The sequence below is a fragment of the Arachis ipaensis genome, chromosome B05 (assembly GCF_000816755.2).
Source record: "Arachis ipaensis cultivar K30076 chromosome B05, Araip1.1, whole genome shotgun sequence".
Classification (NCBI taxonomy): domain Eukaryota; kingdom Viridiplantae; phylum Streptophyta; class Magnoliopsida; order Fabales; family Fabaceae; genus Arachis; species Arachis ipaensis.
The window spans coordinates 78,363,639-78,382,377 of NC_029789.2; the positions used below are offsets into that span (position 1 = coordinate 78,363,639).

At 42.4% G+C, this 18,739-nt stretch overlaps 1 protein-coding gene across 1 annotated transcript; it reads left to right on the top strand.

Annotated features, from left to right (window-relative positions):
* On the top strand, nt 15,868-16,388 carry LOC107640724. The gene is made up of 2 exons (XM_016344225.1): nt 15,868-16,269; nt 16,338-16,388. The coding sequence occupies exons 1-2, from the start codon at nt 15,868-15,870 to the stop codon at nt 16,386-16,388; spliced, it is 453 nt and encodes a 150-aa protein (XP_016199711.1).

The window sequence follows — 18,739 nt, forward strand, 5'->3', positions numbered from 1 at the left end:
TGGCAATACTTTTTGTTTTCTGAATGAATGCTTGAACAGTGCATATGTCTTTTGAATTTGTTGTTTATGAATGTTAAAATTGTTGGCTCTTGAAAGAATGATGAAAAAGGAGAAATATTATTTGATAATCTGAAAAATCATAAAATTGATTCTTGAAGCAAGAAAAAGCAGTGAATAACAAGGCTTGTGAAAAAAAAATTGGCAAAAAAAAATATAGAAATAAAAAAAAAGCAAGCAGAAAAAGCCAATAGCTCTTTAAACCAAAAGGCAAGAGCAAAAAGCTAGTAACCCTTTAAACCAAAAGGCAAGGGTAAAATAAAAAGGATCCATGGCTTTGACCATTAATGGATAGGAGGGCCCAAAGGAATAAAATCCTGGCCTAAGCGGCTAAACCAAGCTGTCCATAACCATGTGCTTGTGGCGTGAAGGTGTCAAGTGAAAAGCTTGAGACTGAGCAGTTAAAGTCGTGATCCAAAGAAAAAAGAGTGTGCTTAAGAACCCTGGACACCTCTAATTGGGGACTCTAGCAAAGCTGACTCACAATCTGAAAAGATTCACCCAGTTATGTGTCTGTGACATTTATGTATCCGGTGGTAATACTGGAAAACAAAGTGCTTAGGGCCACGGCCAAGACTCATAAAGTAGCTGTGTTCAGGAATCAACATACTGAACTAGGAGAATCAATAATACTATCTAAATTCTGAGTTCCTATAGATGCCAATCATTCTGAACTTCAAAGGATAAAGTGAGATGCCAAAACTGTTCAGAGGTAAAAAGGAACTAGTCTCGCTCATCTAATTAGAGCTAAGTTTCATTGATATTTTGGAATTTATAGTATATTCTCTTCTTTTTATCCTATTTGATTTTCAGTTGCCTGGGGACAAGCAACAATTTAAGTTTGGTGTTGTGATGAGCGGATAATTTATACACTTTTTAGCATTGTTTTTAGGTAGTTTTCAGTATGTTTTAAATAGTTTTTACTATATTTTTATTAGTTTTTATTTAAAAATCACATTTCTGGACTTTACTATGAGTTTTTGTATTTTTCTATGATTTCAGGTATTTTCTGGCTGGAATTGTGGGACCTGAGCAAAATCTGATTTAGAGGCTAAAAAAGGACTACAGATGCTCTTGGATTCTGACCTCCCTCCACTCAAAGTGGATTTTCTGGAGCTACCGAAACCTAAATGGCGCGCTCTCAATTGAGTTGGAAAGTAGACATCCAGGGCTTTCCAGTAATATATAATAGTCCATACATTTCCTGAGTTTAAATGATGCAAACTGGCGTTTAACGCCAGCTTTCTGCCCTATTCAGGCGTTAAACGCCAGAAACAAGTTGCAAAGCAGAGTTAAACGCCAGAAACAAGTTACAAACTGGTGTTTAACTCCAAGGAAGACCTCTACATGTGAAAGCTTCAACGCTCAGCCCAAGCACACACCAAGTGGGCCCGGAAGTGGATTTCTGCATCATTTATTCATTTCTGTAAACCCTAGTAAATAGTTTAGTATAAATAGGACTTTTTACTATTGTATTTACATCTCTGGTTAGTCTTTGAATAATTTGGTGTTCTAAGATCACGTTTAGGGGGCTGGCCATTCGGCCATGCCTGGACCTTGTTCTTATGTATTTTCAACGGTAGAGTTTCTACACACCATAGATTAAGGTGTGGAGCTCTACTGTTACTCATGAATTAATGCAAAGTACTATTGTTTTTCTATTCAACTCAAGCCTATTTCTTCTCTAAGATATTCATTCACACACAAGAACATGATGAATGTGATGATTATGTGACGCTCATCACCATTCTCACTTATGAACGCGTGCCTGACAAACACTTCCGTTCTACATGAAAGCAAGCTTGAATGCATATCTCTTAGCCTCCTAATCTACGATCAGAGTCTCCGTGGTATAGGCTAGAATTATTGGCGGCCGTTCTTGAGATCTGGAAAGTCTAAACCTTGTCTGTGGTATTCCGAGTAGGATCTGGGAAGGGATGGCTATGACGAGCTTCAAACTATGCTAGGCGTAGTGACAGACGCAAAAGGATTACTGAATCCTATTCTAGCATGATCGAGAACCGACAGATGATTAGCCATGCGGTGACAGCGTATTTAGACCATTTTTACTGAGAGGACGGGATGTAGCCATTGACAACGGTGATACCCAATATACAGCTTGCCATGGAAAGGATTATGAATGATTGGATGAAAGCAGTAGGAAAGCAGAGGTTCAGAAGGAATAAAAGCATCTCCATACACTTATCTGAAATTCTCACCAATGAATTACATAAGTATTTCTATCCTATTTTATTTTTTAATTATATTTTAATTATCAAATCTCCATAACCAATTGAATCCGCCTGACTGAGATTTACAAGGTGACCATAGCTTGCTTCAAACCGACAATCTCCGTGGGATCAACCCTTACTCACGTAAGGTTTATTACTTGGATGACCCAGTGCACTTGCTGGTTAGTTGTGCGAAGTTGTGACAAAGAACTAAGATTATGAACGTGCGTATTAAGTTTTTGGCACCGTTACCAAGGAATGAATGATCACGATTTCGTGCACCAGGTTGCTATAATTGATGAGCTTCTTCAAAAGGTTGTGCGGGTGAACTTTTTTGTTGCCCCATTTAGAAGCTTTTCCTTTTCCTCTTTCGGTGGCCAACCTAAAAGGAAAGAAAAAGAAAGAAAATTAAGCCTACAACAAAGATATCAAAGCAAATAGAACATAGGCGAGGGCTAATGCCAAATTAGAGTAAGGTTCTCACTATATGGTAGCTACAACATGTGAGTGAGAAAACAATATAAACTAAGTCATATTAACTAACACTTGATGCAAGAGTAAAGTCAAAGCATGAAGAGCACTCAAAAGCATCAAGTTCAAATAGAAAGAGTGGGTCATGAAAGGCATGCAAGTTCATATCAATGCACAAAGAGTATAAGAGTCATACAAGATTAAGCATTGTTTTAAAAGTTTCATCACCCAACAATATCAAACAAGTCAAGAAGCACCAAGATTAACCAAGAAATTCTCAACATTTGAGTAAGAGCATTCAACACCAATATTCGAATACGAAGCTCGTAGAAAAATAAAGTAAAAACAGACTATAAAAACAAAATGAAAATGCGAAGAATAAAAGTATGAGAATGCAATGGACAAAAGAAAATGAAAGATGACAAAAAACTCTTCTTTTTTTTGCGACGCAGACGCACACAGTGCGCGGGCGCGTGCCTGATGAATGTGGCGATCGGCGCGGATGCGTGAAGTGTGCTTGCGCGTCAGTCGCGGGCACGAAATAGACACAAAATTGACATAACTTTCTGGTTTTTGTACCAGAGGGGTAGGTGGAGCTATCGGCGCGTGCGCGCACAGCGTGCGTGCGCGTGCATTGTGCATTTAGCTTATGGATGCGTACGCGCCAAGTGCGCATACGCACGGGTTAGTTTGTGCCTTAGGCCCAATGTTCGCATAGTGTAGGCCTAACTCTCGGGTTTTTGACTGGAGGTGGAATTTTTGCATCCACGCGTACGCGCCATGTACATGTGCGCGTGGATGGTCGAAAATGCTTGAGGCGCGCGTACGCACCAGGTGCGCGCACGCGTGGGTTGGTGCTCTGTTTTTCAAAATTTTTCCAAGTTCTTGCACCAAACCAAGCCTTCCAAACCTCCAAACAGCTATCAAAACACCCTAAAACCTTATTTAACATATTATACTACCAAATATACTCAACAAACTAAACAAAACATGAAATCAAACCTATTCTACCAATATTTATAAAAGAGAAATTGAAAAGAGTTTACCATGGTGGGGTGTCTCCTACCTAGCACTTTTATTTTAGGTCCTTAAGTTGGACATTTGGTGGGGGTCCTTGCTAGGGTGGTTTATGCTTGAATTCCTCCTTGAATCCCCACCATTGTTTGCATCTCCAATGTCCACGGGGAACCCAAATTAGGCGCACAAGGCCTTCAAGTAAGCTTAAGTAAATAACAAGGCCCCATGAGTGTTGATTGTTGAAATGGATTCCGGGGTCCCAACCCTTGTTCTTGCACCCATCTTCTCGTTGACTACCATAGTTAAATTTGGGTGACAAGGCTTGTGAATTCTCAATTAGACCTCCAAACATTCTCATAGATCCATACAATTTGATTCTACACCAACCATTGCTATTCAACCTTGAGGATGCAACCATTATAAACTTACAGTGATGTTTCCAACCACTAACCATCTCCCTCGTACACTTAGTTCCACAAAGAGCTCTATGTTGCCCATTATTCTCAATCAAACCATATTCAAGTGGGAAAGTAAAGATTAGAGATATGAATTTTACCCGCTTGAATGTTATGTTGGATGGTGACTTAGGAAGGGGGACCTCCCCATACTTGGACAATGCGAGGTCTACTCCCTTGTGCTCTTTCTTGACTACCTCCACCTCTTGGTAAGCTTCTTCAACTTCAACCTCTTCCTCTTGACAAAGTTCTTCACATTAAACTACCTCTTCACCAACTTCTTCTAGCTCTTCCCCACTCTTCACGTCACAACTTGGAGGTAATGTGGGACTTATCTCAATATCTACCTAAATTTTAATAGGAGAAGATTCCTCAAATACCAAAGGATCATGTGCTGGTGTGGGCTCATCTTCAAGAGGAAGATTTGTTGCTTGCTCACCTTCTTCCAATTTTTCATCATTCATTATATGCTTAGGAGGTTGCGCACCCTCCTTCACATCATCTTCAAGTTCAATGGGAGAAAGTTCAACAACTTCCACAAATTCATCAACAACATCACTTGGTGTGGAAGTGCTCTCAAGCTTGAAATTCACCTCTTGCTCAACTTTGCCTAGCTCTTCAACCACTTCTTCTTCATCAACAATCTCTTCACTCTCCACTTGTTGCAAGACATACCCCATCTCCTTGTCCTCATGTTGAGATTCTAAAATTTCTTCCATGCTCTTTTCTTCGGTTGATTTCTCACATTCATCCGTGGAAATGCTTTTCTTGTTGCATGAGTCCCATGAGTCCAAGTTGGCTTTAATTTTGGCAAGGTTAGCCTCGATAGCTTCGTGCCTCTTTTGGGCTTCCTCTTGCTCCTTTTGATGGATGATTGCATGAAGCCGATCCATTGCTTCCTTGAGATGATCCATTGGCTCTTGTTCCACTTGGCTAGTATAAGTGGGATCATATTGCTCTTGGATTGATGGATATGGGTATTCTTCCATAGAGGGTTGTGATGGAAAAGGGAATTCATTTTGTGGTTGAAAGTTATCATACATGGGAGGTGATTCATCTTGGTAATAGTAGGGAGGTGGTGATTCTTAAGGGTATTGGTGGTGGAATTGGGGTGGTTCTTCATATGGTTCATATGGTTCACAAGGTGGTTGGTATGGTGGATATGGGTTGGGGTCATATGGAGGTATTTGGTGGTATGAGGCTTGTGAGTGTGGTGGTTCAAAACTATGTTGGGGAGGTAGTTCATAGGCATGGGGTGGTGGTGATTGTGATTGACAACTACAATAAGGATCATCACACACACTAGATGGATATGCATTAGGATTAGGATTATACCCATATGAATCTGGAGAGTAGTTATGTTGGGGTGACGCTTGGACGGCTCAGGTGGCATAGAATGCCCTTTGGTCCTTGTGTATCTCCGTGAGGATAGTAGTCATGTCCCCAAGCACTTTTGTCAAGCTTGGTTCGGAAGGAGGTTATTGCCAAGAAGGTTGTTCACAAGCTTGGGGCTCCTCCCACCCTCGATTTCCAAATCCTTGATGCACATCCTCATTGAAGCTTCCATTTCCTACAACATAGTTTGAACCATACTCATAGCCAAAGTGATGAGAATTCATAATAGCAAAAGAGAGTAAAAATAAATACTAATAAGAACTAATAAAAACTAACTCCTAAAGCAAGCAAAAACTAGTAAAGAAGTATATTCACAATATTCACAATAGCCAATAATATAAAACCATTGCAATTCCCCGGCAACGGCGCCATTGATTTGATAGCGAAAATTGTTGTCGGTCTAGATTTTCTTCCTAAAGAAAGGAATTACTTCGTTGTAAGCATAGCTCCAAATCAATAAACAGCTCCCACATCAAATTAAAATATGGTTTTATCACAAGTACAAACCCCAATGAAAATTAACAGAAGTATTTAGACTCCGGGTCATCTCTCAAGGAATTGCAATGAAGTGTTCAATTATTGGCTATGAAGAACAAAAAAGGGGGGTTTGATTGATAAGAAGGCTATAAAATAAATGACAAGAAAAGTAAAGAGAGCAATTAAAGAAGGAATTTAATAAAGAGAGACATTCATGGCAAGGCTTGAAATCATAAGCTTTCTATCCTAGTCATTAATCATAACAATACTTAACAAGAATTTATCTTATTTCGTCATCTACAACATTGGAAGAAGGTGTGAGTTATCTTCCATGAGAGAAAGTCAAACAAGACTAGTTAACCTCAATCCAAATGTCCTAATCAACTCACTAATGGAATTAGCAAGAGATTAGAGTCAATGGAAATCATATTAACTAACAACTCTATATCACCAATCTAAATTGGGTATTAATGACTCAAGATTGCCCAATTACTCTTCCTAAGCCAAGAATGCTCAAAATCTACTCTAAAGCCCAACCAAGCATTTTGTCAAACACTTGGTGGGTACAAATAGAAACCATGGTAAAAATGCAAGAATAATAAATCTACCAACTACTAATTGCAAGAATAGTAAATCAACAACTCAAATCAACAATTATAAGACATCAAACAATAAATTTCATTAAAAGAGATCTAAATCCAACAAGAGCATCCATGAACATAAAAGAAGTATAAAAGTAAAATTAACATCACAAACTAAGAGAATGAAAGTGTAGAAGCAAGAAATCATAAAGGAAACAAGATGAAAAGATGAGATTGAACCTAGATCTAGGAGAGATTAACCTAACCTAATTCTAGAGAGAAGAGGGAGCTTTTCTCTCTAGAAACTAACCTACATGATGCTATACTACCAAGCAATTACTCCCCCTTGCCCAAGCTTGAATTCTGCATGAAATAGCATTAGAAATGAGTTGGGTTGGGCCTAAAGTGCTTCAAAAATCGCTGGCCACGATTTCACTTTAGTGGGCCATGTGCAGCATCGGCGCGCACGTGTACAGTGCGCGTGCGCGCCCCTATACGCGAAGCAGCTATAGCAAATTTTATATCATTTCGAAGCCCCGGATGTTAGCTTTCCAACGCAACTAAAAACGCCTCATTTGGACTTTTTTAGCTCAAGTTATGGTCGATTGAGTGCGAAGAGGTCAGGCTTGATAGCTTTGCGGTTCCTTCATTTCTTCATGAGTTCTCCCACTTTGCATGCTTTTCTCCTCACTTCTTCCATCCAATACTTTCCTTATGAACCTGAAATCACTCAACAAACATATCAAGGCATCGAATGTAATTAAAGTGAATTGAATTTAGCTATTTTAAGGCCTAAAAAGTATGTTTTCACATTTAGGAACAAATCAAGGGAGAATTGCAAAACCATGCTATTTCGTTGAATAAATGTGAGAAAAGGTGATAAAATCCCCCAAATTAAGCACAAGATACACCACAAAATCGGGGTTTATCAAGAGGCAAAGGAGAAGAAATCAACACTATCGAACTCGGGGGACTTCGAGGTCGGGAGGAACTTCGTCCACAACCAGAGGGCGAGATCGAGGATGTCCAGATCAAAGATATCCCGGATAAAATAACAAATATTAGGGCAACCTTGAAAAGAGACATAAAGGAGCCTCTGATATAGTTCCTAAGGGATAATGCCAACCTCTTTGCATGGAAGGCCGCAGACATGCCGGGCATAGATCCCAAACTAATGTGCCACAAACTGGCGGTATACCCAGGATCTCGGCCAGCACAACAGAAGCATAGAAAGCTCGGACTGGAGAGATCCCAAGCTGTGGAAGAACAGGTACAAGCTCTACTGGTGGCAGGATTCATAAGAGAAGTCAAGTACCCATCATGGCTAGCCAATATTGTATTAGTGAAAAAATCAAATGGGAAATGGTGGGTGTGCACTGATTACACCGACCTCGATAAAGCCTGTCCAAAAGATCCCTATCCACTCCCAAACATAGACACTCTAGTGGATACTTCCTCCGGATACAAGTACCTCTCCTACATGGATGCTTATTCAGGATACAATCAAATCCCAATGTACCAACTTGATCAAGAAAAGACGTTATTCCTAATCCCAAAAGCAAATTACTATTATGTCGTCATGCCATTCGGACTAAAAAACGCAGGAGCTACCTACCAAAGATTAATGAATAAGGTCTTCGCAGACCATATCGGGAAACTCATGGAGATATATGTGGATGACATGTTGATAAAAACACAAAGTGATGGGTCATTACTATCCGACCTCACTAAAGTGTTCGACACCAACAGAAAGCATGGCATGCGACTTAATCCCACAAAGTGTACCTTTGCAGTAGAAGCTGGAAAATTCTTGGGTTTCATGCTAACACAACAAGGAATTGAGGCGAACCCAGATAAATGCCAGGCTATACTTGACATGAAGAGTCTGACCTGTGTTAAAGAGGTACAACAACTCAACGGGAGACTCGCAGCCTTATCCAGATTTCTAGCCAGATCGGCCATAAGATCTCTCCCTTTATATGCCACTCTAAGGAAGGGAAAGAAGTTTGAATGGACAACAGAGTGGGTTTGAATGGACAACAGAGTGCGAGCAGGCTTTCCAGGATTTCAAAAGGTTCCTAGGACAACCACCTATTCTAACTCGACCACGGAAAGGAGAATTACTCGTATTGTACCTCGCAGTAGAAAATTGGGCAATAGCCTCAGCACAAGTCAGAGAGGACGAAAGTGAACAACAACCCATCTACTTCATTAGCAAAGCCCTACAAGGGTCCAAACTAAACTACCAAAAAATAGAAAAATTCACATATGCTCTCATACTAACCTCTCGACGACTCCGCCCATATTTTCAATCTCATACGATCAAATTTCAGACCAACCAGCCCATAAAAGGCATTCTACAGAAGACAGATTTAGCTGGAAGAATTCTACATTGGGCAGTTGAGCTATCTGAGTTCGATCTTCAGTATGAAGCTCGGACAGCCATCAAGTCATAGTATTTGGCCGACTTCATTGCTTAGTACACTGACACCCCGGGAACTTCTACAAAATGGAATCTTTATGTAGACGACTCTTTAAATAAAACCGGGAGTGGGGCAGGTGTGATAATAGAAAGCGATTAGGGAACCCAAATCGAACTCTCCCTAAAATTCGAGTTCCCTGCTTCAAACAACCAGGCTGAATACGAAGCATTGCTAGCTGGTTTGAGGCTGGCTAAGGAGGTCGGAGTTCAAAAGCTTATCATCTTCAGTGATTCACAAGTCGTCACCTCACAAATAGCAGGGAGCTACCAAGCTAAGGACTCTACCATGAAAAAATACCTGGACAAAACCAGAGAACAGCTTGGACATCTCGGGGAATATGAGGTCCGCCACATTCCTCAAGAACAGAATGCTCGAGCTGATGCACTCTCAAAATTAGGCAGCATCAAACCAAAGAGCAATAATAGAAGCCTCATCCAGGAAATACTTTTGAGCCCATCAATCACGAGGGAAGAAAAGGTCCTAGCCATATCAGGTCAGGATCATGGATGGATGACCCCCGTAATCAACTACCTCAAATCGGAGACACTCCCTACAAATAAGAAGGAGGCGAAGAGGCTAAGACGAGAAGCACAATACTACACCATCATAAACAGCATCCTATATAAGAGAGCGATGTCGACACACCTATTAAAACGTGTGCCGACCTCCAACACTAAGGAGGTCTTGGAAGAAATACACAGTGGCATATGTGGTAACCATTTTGGAGCACGAGCTCTCTCCAAAAAAGTACTCCCAGGCGGATTCTTTTGGCTGACTTTACAAAAGGAAGCAACAGAGTTCGTAAAGACATGTCCACCATGTCAAAAACATGCTAACTTCCACATCGCCCTACCAGAGGAGCTCATTAGCGTAACATCACCTTGGCCGTTCGTAAAATGGGGATTCGACCTCCTGGGTAGGGGTGGCAACAGGGCGGGTAGTGGCGGGTTTTTGCTCTACCCGACCCCGTCCCGCCCTACAAAAAACCCGCATGAAACCCGCCCTGCCCTACCCGCGAGTAAAACCCGCTCCGGTGCGAGGGCGGGTAATTACCCGCCCCGAGCGGGTAGGGGCAGCGTGGGTACCCGCGGGTTTGGGTAGTGTTGCCACCCCTACTCCTGGGACCCTTTCCAGAAGGATTAGGACAAGTCAAGTTCCTCATTGTAGGGGTCGATTACTTCACAAAATGGATTGAGGCAGAGCTCCTAGCTAATGCCACTGCTCAAATAAGTAAGAAATTCTTATATAGAAACATTGTCACAAGGTTTGGGGTTCCTCACTCCACCACCACAGACAATGGCACTCAATTCACAGACGCAGGTTTCAGGAAGTTGGTAGCTGACTTGAAAATAAAGCACCAATTCACATTCGTAGAACACCCCCAGGCTAATGGACAAGCAGAAGCTGCCAACAAAGTCATACTAGACGGGTTAAAACGGAGACTACAGGACGCAAAGGGAGCCTGGGCTGAAGAACTTCCACAAGTCCTCTGGGCATATCGGACAACTCCACACTCCACCACGAGGGAATCACCTTTTCGACTGGCTTACGAAATGGAGGCAATGATCCTAGTGGAGATCGAAGACGGATCCTTCAGAACGATCCACTATAGTGAAGAGGCCAAGTCCCAACTTCAAACGGAAGAGCTCGACCTACTTCCAAAAATCTGAGAAAGAGCTCGGATCACGGAGGAAGCATTAAAACGTCGAATGGCCTCAAGATACAATCGGAAGGTAGTACAGCAAAGTTTTTCCAACAACAACCTCATCCTAATCCGAAATGATATCGGAACAAGTCGACCAGGAGAGGGAAGCTAGTAGCTAACTGGAAAGGACCCTACCGAGTCACAGAGGTACTGGGAAAAGGCTACTACAGGGTGTCCGAGCTCGAGGGGCGAGAGCTACCAAGGTCATGGCGCGCCTGCAACCTAAGAAGGTGTTATAGTTAGGAGGTAATAAAAGATCTTAAGTTAAGGTGCACTCTTTTTCCTGAAAAGGTTTTTTAACGAGGCACCAAGCCAAGATCCGCAAAATTTCCTGACTTAGAAGGGTAAGCACCCACATGTATATTTTGTTTGCCTATATGCCTACTTTCTATTGGAATAAAACTTTTCAGATTCTCTACAAAGTTTCTCTCCCAAGACGCATTAATCTGAACGCAAAAATTCATCGTCTGATTATAAAGCTACAAGTCGGCAAGGTGAAAACCAAATTCACCGCCCGACCACCATGAAAATCAAATTCATCGTCCGAATTTCTACAAAGGTTGGCAAGGTGAAAACCAAATTCACCACCCGACTTTGACAAGGTCGGCCAAGTGAGAACCAAACTCACCGCCCGATTTCTACAAAATCGGTAAGATGAAAAAGCGATAAAAATAGATTAATGAAAAAAGTTATAAAAAGTAATCCATAGAAAGAGTCCTGACGAGATCTGAGAAAAAATGGATTACTAAAAATAACTTGGGACGGACCGACATGAAGAAGTCGGACCAGACTAATCAAAGCGACAAGGTTATAAAAAGTAATCCATCGAAAGAGGCCTGGCCAAGCCTAACTAAAAATGGATTACTAAATATAACTCGAGAAGAATCGACAAGAAAAGTCGGACCAACAAAAGGCGTGCACTAGAAGGGACACAACTCGACCTAAAAAGCCACGACCTCACAAAAAGCTATCAGAATTGTTCAGACTAAAAAGGTTCCATGAGAGCACTAGCAAGTCATCGAACAAAGCTAGCCTCAAAGGTCACTCCGACTAAAGTAGGAAACGAACAAACATAAAGGCAATCAAAAGAGGTCGGACAGCAAAGTCCAACACTCTAAAGATTCCTGGAAGCATTAAAGGTTGCAAGACAACATACCAAGAGAGACAAAGCTACTACAATAAAAACTCAAAAGGCCACCTGAAGGTCAACCTCAAGAGTTCAAAAGCATTTGTTTTTTCCTAAATAAAGTTGCTAAGAAAAGCAACTGAAATGTTAAGGCCAAACCAGGGCTCAATTACAAGAAAGGAGAGTTTAAAAGCCCACAAATCGGGCTATACAAAATACATCAGAAAGAGTCACAGGGAATCTAAGTTCTCCTCAGGAGCGGCACCCTGAGTCGTTGGGGGAGGAATGATCTTCATCAGAATCGCATCTACAGTCCCATCCTCCCGGTTTAAGATCTGGACGTCAGGGTCGGACTCAGGGTGGCCAACCTCAGCAGCAGGAGTCGAAGAAGTTGTCGCAGAAAGAGCTTTGACTGGCGGCTCAGGGGGAGGACCATCCTCCTCATCTTCATCAGGGGCAGGAATAATTTTACCATTTTCAACGACGTTATCCAAACTAAAAAGACTCAGGTCGAGCTCGGGAGCAAGAACTCGGACCTGAGCTTTAAGGTTCTCATATGCATTCGTCACACTACCCACGAGATGGCCTTGAAGCTCAGAATAGTCAGCATAAGCCGATTCAAGCCTCTCCTTGACCTCCAGCAACTCGCCATAAGTTCGAGTATAACTTTCCTTCGACTTCCTGGCCATCTCCTCAGCCAGATTCGCAGCAGCCTCCGCAGCAACAGCCCTGGATTTCTCCTTCTCCACATCCAGCTCCAGCTTAGCCACTTTGGCATCTAGCTCATCCTTCAACCCCTTGATCCTGTCAAACTCTGACTTGGCTTCCTGCATAAAGGCTTTCATCGCGTGAACAGGGAAATCTTGGATTAAGTGAAACAAACCCGCACTCATATGCGCCATCCGCACACTATTGCTGGTGATAATATCTAGGTGGTGCAGGATAGACACGTCGTCTATGGGAAGTCGGCCATAAGGAGCGATCTGGTTATCCGCAAACCCCACAGCATCAAAGTTAGTGGCATCCAGATTGAAAGGCTCAATAGTCCTTTACTTCTTGGGAGGAGGACCGGTAGCAGAAGGAGAGGCGGCACCAGAGGTCGGTTGGGGAGGATCAGAAGTAACCATGCGAACCTGGGCAGTTGGTATGACCTTCCTCGGCCCAGCGGTGTCCAAGGTCGACCTCTTCAGAGTAACTTTTGAGGACCCCTCCTCGGGACCTTTGGCCGAGATGTTCTGGGCCGCAGTCGCCTTCCTCGCCCTCTTAAAGGCCTTCATAGAATCAGTGGTCTTTACCATCTCTGAAAAAACAATAAAAACTAGAATTGCAAGTGAAAAAAGGATGGATTGATAAAACAAAAAAATAAAATAAGGATAAAAAGCCAGCAAAGAAATCAGCAAACTACCCAATTCAGTTTGGAGAAGTGAGGGGTCCCCTAAAAACTTCTTCGTCTCGAGATGGGGAGGTTGCCCCCAATTCTCCTCCAACACATGCACAAGGGCCTACTAAACCTCATCTAACATTTCCCACGAATACTTAGACACTACCGCATTCTTTTGTTAGCATAAGGGGAAGGCAGGTTCATTATTCTGTTCCAAGAAGAAAGGCCGAGCTCCTTCAGCAGCTCGGACCTTGAAATAATAGTTTTTAAAGTCCCTAAAAGACTCATCATACATGGAGAAAACTTTCTTTCCCTGGGCAGCACGGAAAGAAACCCTGGAAGCCTTCTTGTTAGCTACCCCAGGCTTCGTCAAAACAAAGAGGTAAAGAAAGAGAGTCTAAGAAGGTCGAACATCCAGTTCTTGACACAACAGTTGGAAGATTTTTATGAAGCCCCACGAGTTCGGGTGAAGCTGAGAAGTAGCTATGTTACAGGACCACAACAGGTCGGTCTCGAAGGAAGTGAAAGGAATGGTGATATTCATTTGGCTAAAAAAGTAGTCATACGCATAAAGAAAGGATGTTCCCCCTATGTCAAAGAAGGAAAACAAACCCTCTCATCAGGGTCAGGCGCTACCAACTCGTAGTTTTTCTCCTGATCTCTATTACTACAAATCCTATTATGCCTCCTAAGTCGCACACAGTACTCAGAATCGGCCACGGAAACACACATCAACACGATGGAGTCCAGCCAGTCAGACATGCCCTCGGGGACTTTGGTGGACGTCTCGACAATGTTTTTGTGAGAAGACATGGGTCAACTAGTCCTACAGTAAGAAAAGGAAAAATGGGTTACTAATCAAACAGCTCAAGAAAATAGCTCGGACAAATATGGAGATAGCTCGGGCAAAAGAATACGAATGTTAGGAGTCAGATACAGCAGTAAAAGGAAACCCCAGGACTCACACCAAGGTCCAGGGGCATCTTTTGGAGGCAGTAATAGAGTAAGGATTCAGGAAAAATCTTGCAGCCTAAATCCTAAAAACAAAAAAAGATCGAATACCCCTCTCTAGCAAAGAGCATTTTACACAAAACAGTAGGAAAGCCACCATCGTCAAAACAAGATCGCACAAAGAAATCGTTAAAAGATACAACTCTTTTGCCGAAGCACAGTTCACATTCAAAGATCTATGCATAAAGAAGTCATAGGGACAAGCAACAAAACAAAACCCTAAACAGCATCAAAGCACACGTTACAGCAACAATCAGGCACAGCAAACGCAGAAAGGTTCAAACTTTCCAACATGAATACAAGCAAGATAAAAACTTTTCAAAATCAAAACAATGCAAACACAAAAGGAACGGCGTGGAAAGTAAAAAAGAGAGAAGAAGAAAACCAACCTGCAGAAAAGAAGGAGATGATAACTGATCATAGATTGAAGCAAACAACCAAAACGACACCAGCAAATCACCTTTCGAGTAAAAGAAAAGGGAAGGGGCGATGATACAAAAGCGAAAGGGTAAGCAGAAGAGAAGGAGTTCCAGCGAGCAAGAGAGGAGAAACTGAAAGAAGCTTTGAAATTCATAAATGAGATACAAAGAGGGAAACAAAGGAAACGGCAAAGAGTTAATAAGTTTTACTCATGCATGTTTCCAAGGAAATGTAAAACGCGCGTTGCAATTAAAAAGAGTGAGAAAAATGCTGCATTCAAATCACTAAAAGGAGTTCTACCATAAAGACCGACAAAAATGCTCGAGCTTGGCTTCTCCAAAAAAGAGATCGAAGTCTAAAAAAGATTCGACCTCAAAAAAGAAGATCGCACTCAAGCAGGAGCACTGTTCATGTCCTGGGTCGAGCTGTACGACCCGGGCTGATTAAAAATAAGTCGACCGACCTCTTCAAGTCTGGAATTCCCAACCTCTTCTCAAAGAGTTCGGGTAAATCGCCATAGAAGCCCAAAAGAAGGCCCAAACGAAGGAACACAGTCCAAATCTAAAGATAGCTAAAGCCTAGAAAGATAAAGGCGGTTCCCCTTAAAGATAAGATGACTTCACACAAAGATAAGATAAGATAACTGTCTTATCTCCAGAAAGGTCACTCCACACTATTATAAATACACTGGACCACCCAGGTATAACTCATACTCTGATTCTACAAAAATCCTGATTAAAGCCCATGCTAACTTAAGCATCGGAGTCTCTTGTAGGTACCACCACCTTCCGGTGACGAAGGATCAGCAGCATCTCCAGCTCCACCAGATCCAACAAGTCGGACACGATAGCTCCGGCCACCACTGTAGATCTCATCCGAAATCGACCTCTAGTTTCAGGTAACCTACGGAACAGTTTCCAAGTGGGTGGAGGCGATCCCCACTATAACCGATGATGCTAATGTAGTGATTTCTTTTGTTCGGAATAACATTATATGCCGCTTTAGATCACCACGAGCAATCGTGAGTGATCAAGGCTCGCACTTTTGTAACAAAAGAATGGCAGGGCTAATAAAGAAGTATGGCATCATCCATAAAGTGGCCACGACATACCACCCCCAAACAAATGGCCAAGCCGAGGTCTCCAATCGGGAAATCAAGAGCATATTGGAAAAGGTTCTGAAGCCTCATTGGAAAGATTGGAGTTCAAATCTCGGTGATGCGCTTCAGGCCTACCGAACGGCTTACAAGCCACCGATTGGTATGAGCCCATTCTGGTTGGTCTATGGGAAGGCTTTCCATCTCCCGGTGGAGATAGAGCATAAGGCGTCCTGGGCTGTAAAAGAATGCAACACAGGATTTGGGGTTGGATTCAAAAGGAAGTTACAATTGGTGAAGCTTGAGAACCTTCGATTGGAAGCCTATGAGAATTCAAGGCTTTACAAGGAGAAGATGAAAGTGGTGCATGATCAAAACATAAAAAGGAGAGAGTTTAGAGCTGGAGAACTAGTTCTCCTTTATAACTCTAGGCTAAGGTTGATGCCCGGAAAGCTAAGATCAAGGTGGGAAGGCCCTTATAGAGTAGAGAAGGCCGAACCATATGGGGTCTACCACCTAAGGCAACCTTCAAGCCCAAACATCTTCAAAGCGAATGGTCATCGTCTAAAGCTATACCATGGAGAGAAGATGAAAAGCAACAAAGAGGTTGAGGTGTTCCTTCTTGAGGATGCACCTGAAGGCGAAGAGATTTGAGCACATGACCGTCCAACTTAAGGACGTTAAACAAAAGTGCTAGGTGGGAGACACCCCACCACGGTATGATTGCTCTTTGTTTTTAGCTCATTGTATATAGCTTTTTGCATCTTTGTGACTTTTGTGATTACTTGATTTGCGAGTTTGTCCATAGTATAGCTGACTTTGCTTAATTTTTGTGTCAAATTAATCATGAGGAGTCCATTGAGAATGGTTTGATTGAATTGAGATGTTGAAGACATGATAAGGGTTGAGTGTTACATGACAATTTTGATGTTTTTGACCCCTTTAGCATGCATTACTACAAATTTGTGCTATAATTGCGCCTGCTTATGTGCATGTTAAAAAAAAAAGGGCATCCACGCGTAAGCATGCTGTACGCGTACGCGTCGATTGCGTATTTTGGACTCTCTGGTACAAAAACCAGAGAGTTGTGCCCACTTTGTGCCCATTTTGTGCCTAAGGCACAATTGCGACCCACGCGTAAGCGTGGGTGATGTAACGACCCAACTTCTAGCATGTCTAGATCATACTAGAAATCGAATGTTACCAACTTTTTTTTCCTTTTTGTATTATTAATTAATAAATATAAGCCTGTACGTTGTTAAAACCCCGCGAATTTTACAAGTAAATTTTTTTTAACAAGAATAATTTAAAGTCGCATACCTTCCATATATCAAGGGATAATTAAACATTCACATACATAAGACAAAAGATAATAGAATATGGAACAACACACTATAATATACATCATGTTACAGAAGTGGCTCAGTTATATAAGCATAGAGCTATAGTACAACACCCCTAAGTCAGTGACTCATATAGTATATACATATATGTACATAAGACGCCCCAGGGCCTGGCCTGACCAAAAGCCCCTAAGGTGGCACCCAGGCTAGCCTAACTCTATGATATGCCTATTCCCTCTAATCATGCTAACAAAAGTGAGGGAGACACTCTAATGTACTGAAGTTAGACTAGGTGTCTCAAAAAGTCTCCTCAATCCTGGTCTAGAGTACCTCACGGAAAATCACCGGGCAAATGGTGATGCTCGCCTGCTGGCGCCTCGCCTGGCTCATCGTCATCGCTGTCAGAGGAGATAACTATGAAGTTAGGATCTTCCTCTGGATCTTCTTCTTCCTCGTCCTCTTCTTCTGCCGGAGTGATAGCAGAGGAACCACTGCTGGCCACAGGAACCATAAAAGGATAGCTACCAAACAAAATACATTCTAGAGAAGGAGGTGGCGCCTCCATGATCTGATCATACTCATGTCCCTGCTGCTCATCAAAGACAGGAGGCTCGATCGGCTCAGGTAAAGGATCAAGCTCGGGTTGTAACACAGGAACACCCCACTCATCAAGGACAAAAGGTGCAGAAGGTGCCTCATGGATATGCTGGGCAGGTATAGGCTCATCAGGTAGAGGAGGTTTAGGTGGAGGAGGATAGTCAGGTGGAGGTGGCATCTGCTCCTCAGGATGAGGTATCCCAGGTCCGCCGGGGTGTAACCAAGATAAAGGAAAGTCATAGGGTGCATCAGGATTAAAGTATGCTATCCTAATAGGGTACTGGAAAGGTCTACCACGAACTACATAATTACGGATACGAGGTACCGTACAGTAGATGTAATACTCGCCACGCACCGGGTCCTCGTGGATGTACGGTGGATCAATCTCGTAGAATAGGACTCCCGTGTCCATCTGTAGAGGTGTAAGGGGTAAGAACTGGGGAGTTCTTAGTAAGGTCGGGGTTTACAGTTAAGTTCATTTATAATATCCGTGGTCATAGAAGTATAAATAAATATAGAGTAATATGTACATATCAGCAACATAAACTAACACATGAACAAGAGAGAAAATAGGAAGTAAATGCACATTCACACATTAATATGCAATCACACAGTTATGCTCAAACAAACAAGGGATAGAACAAGAACACAAGAAGATAAGCAATAAATAATGCACAAACAAGTATGATGCATGTCTGTCCCTACTGTAGGTAATGAGCTCATTTGTCGGTTTCGACCCGCACCCGATGCAATCCGACCCTCTAAGTCAGATAAGGCCTTCCCAGAACTTAATCCCAGATTAAGTACCACATACCCTCTACCACGTTCTCTCGACTTGCAGGGCTGGTATTTGCTCAGGTCTCAATATACCGCAGGTATGCAAGTTAGGCCTC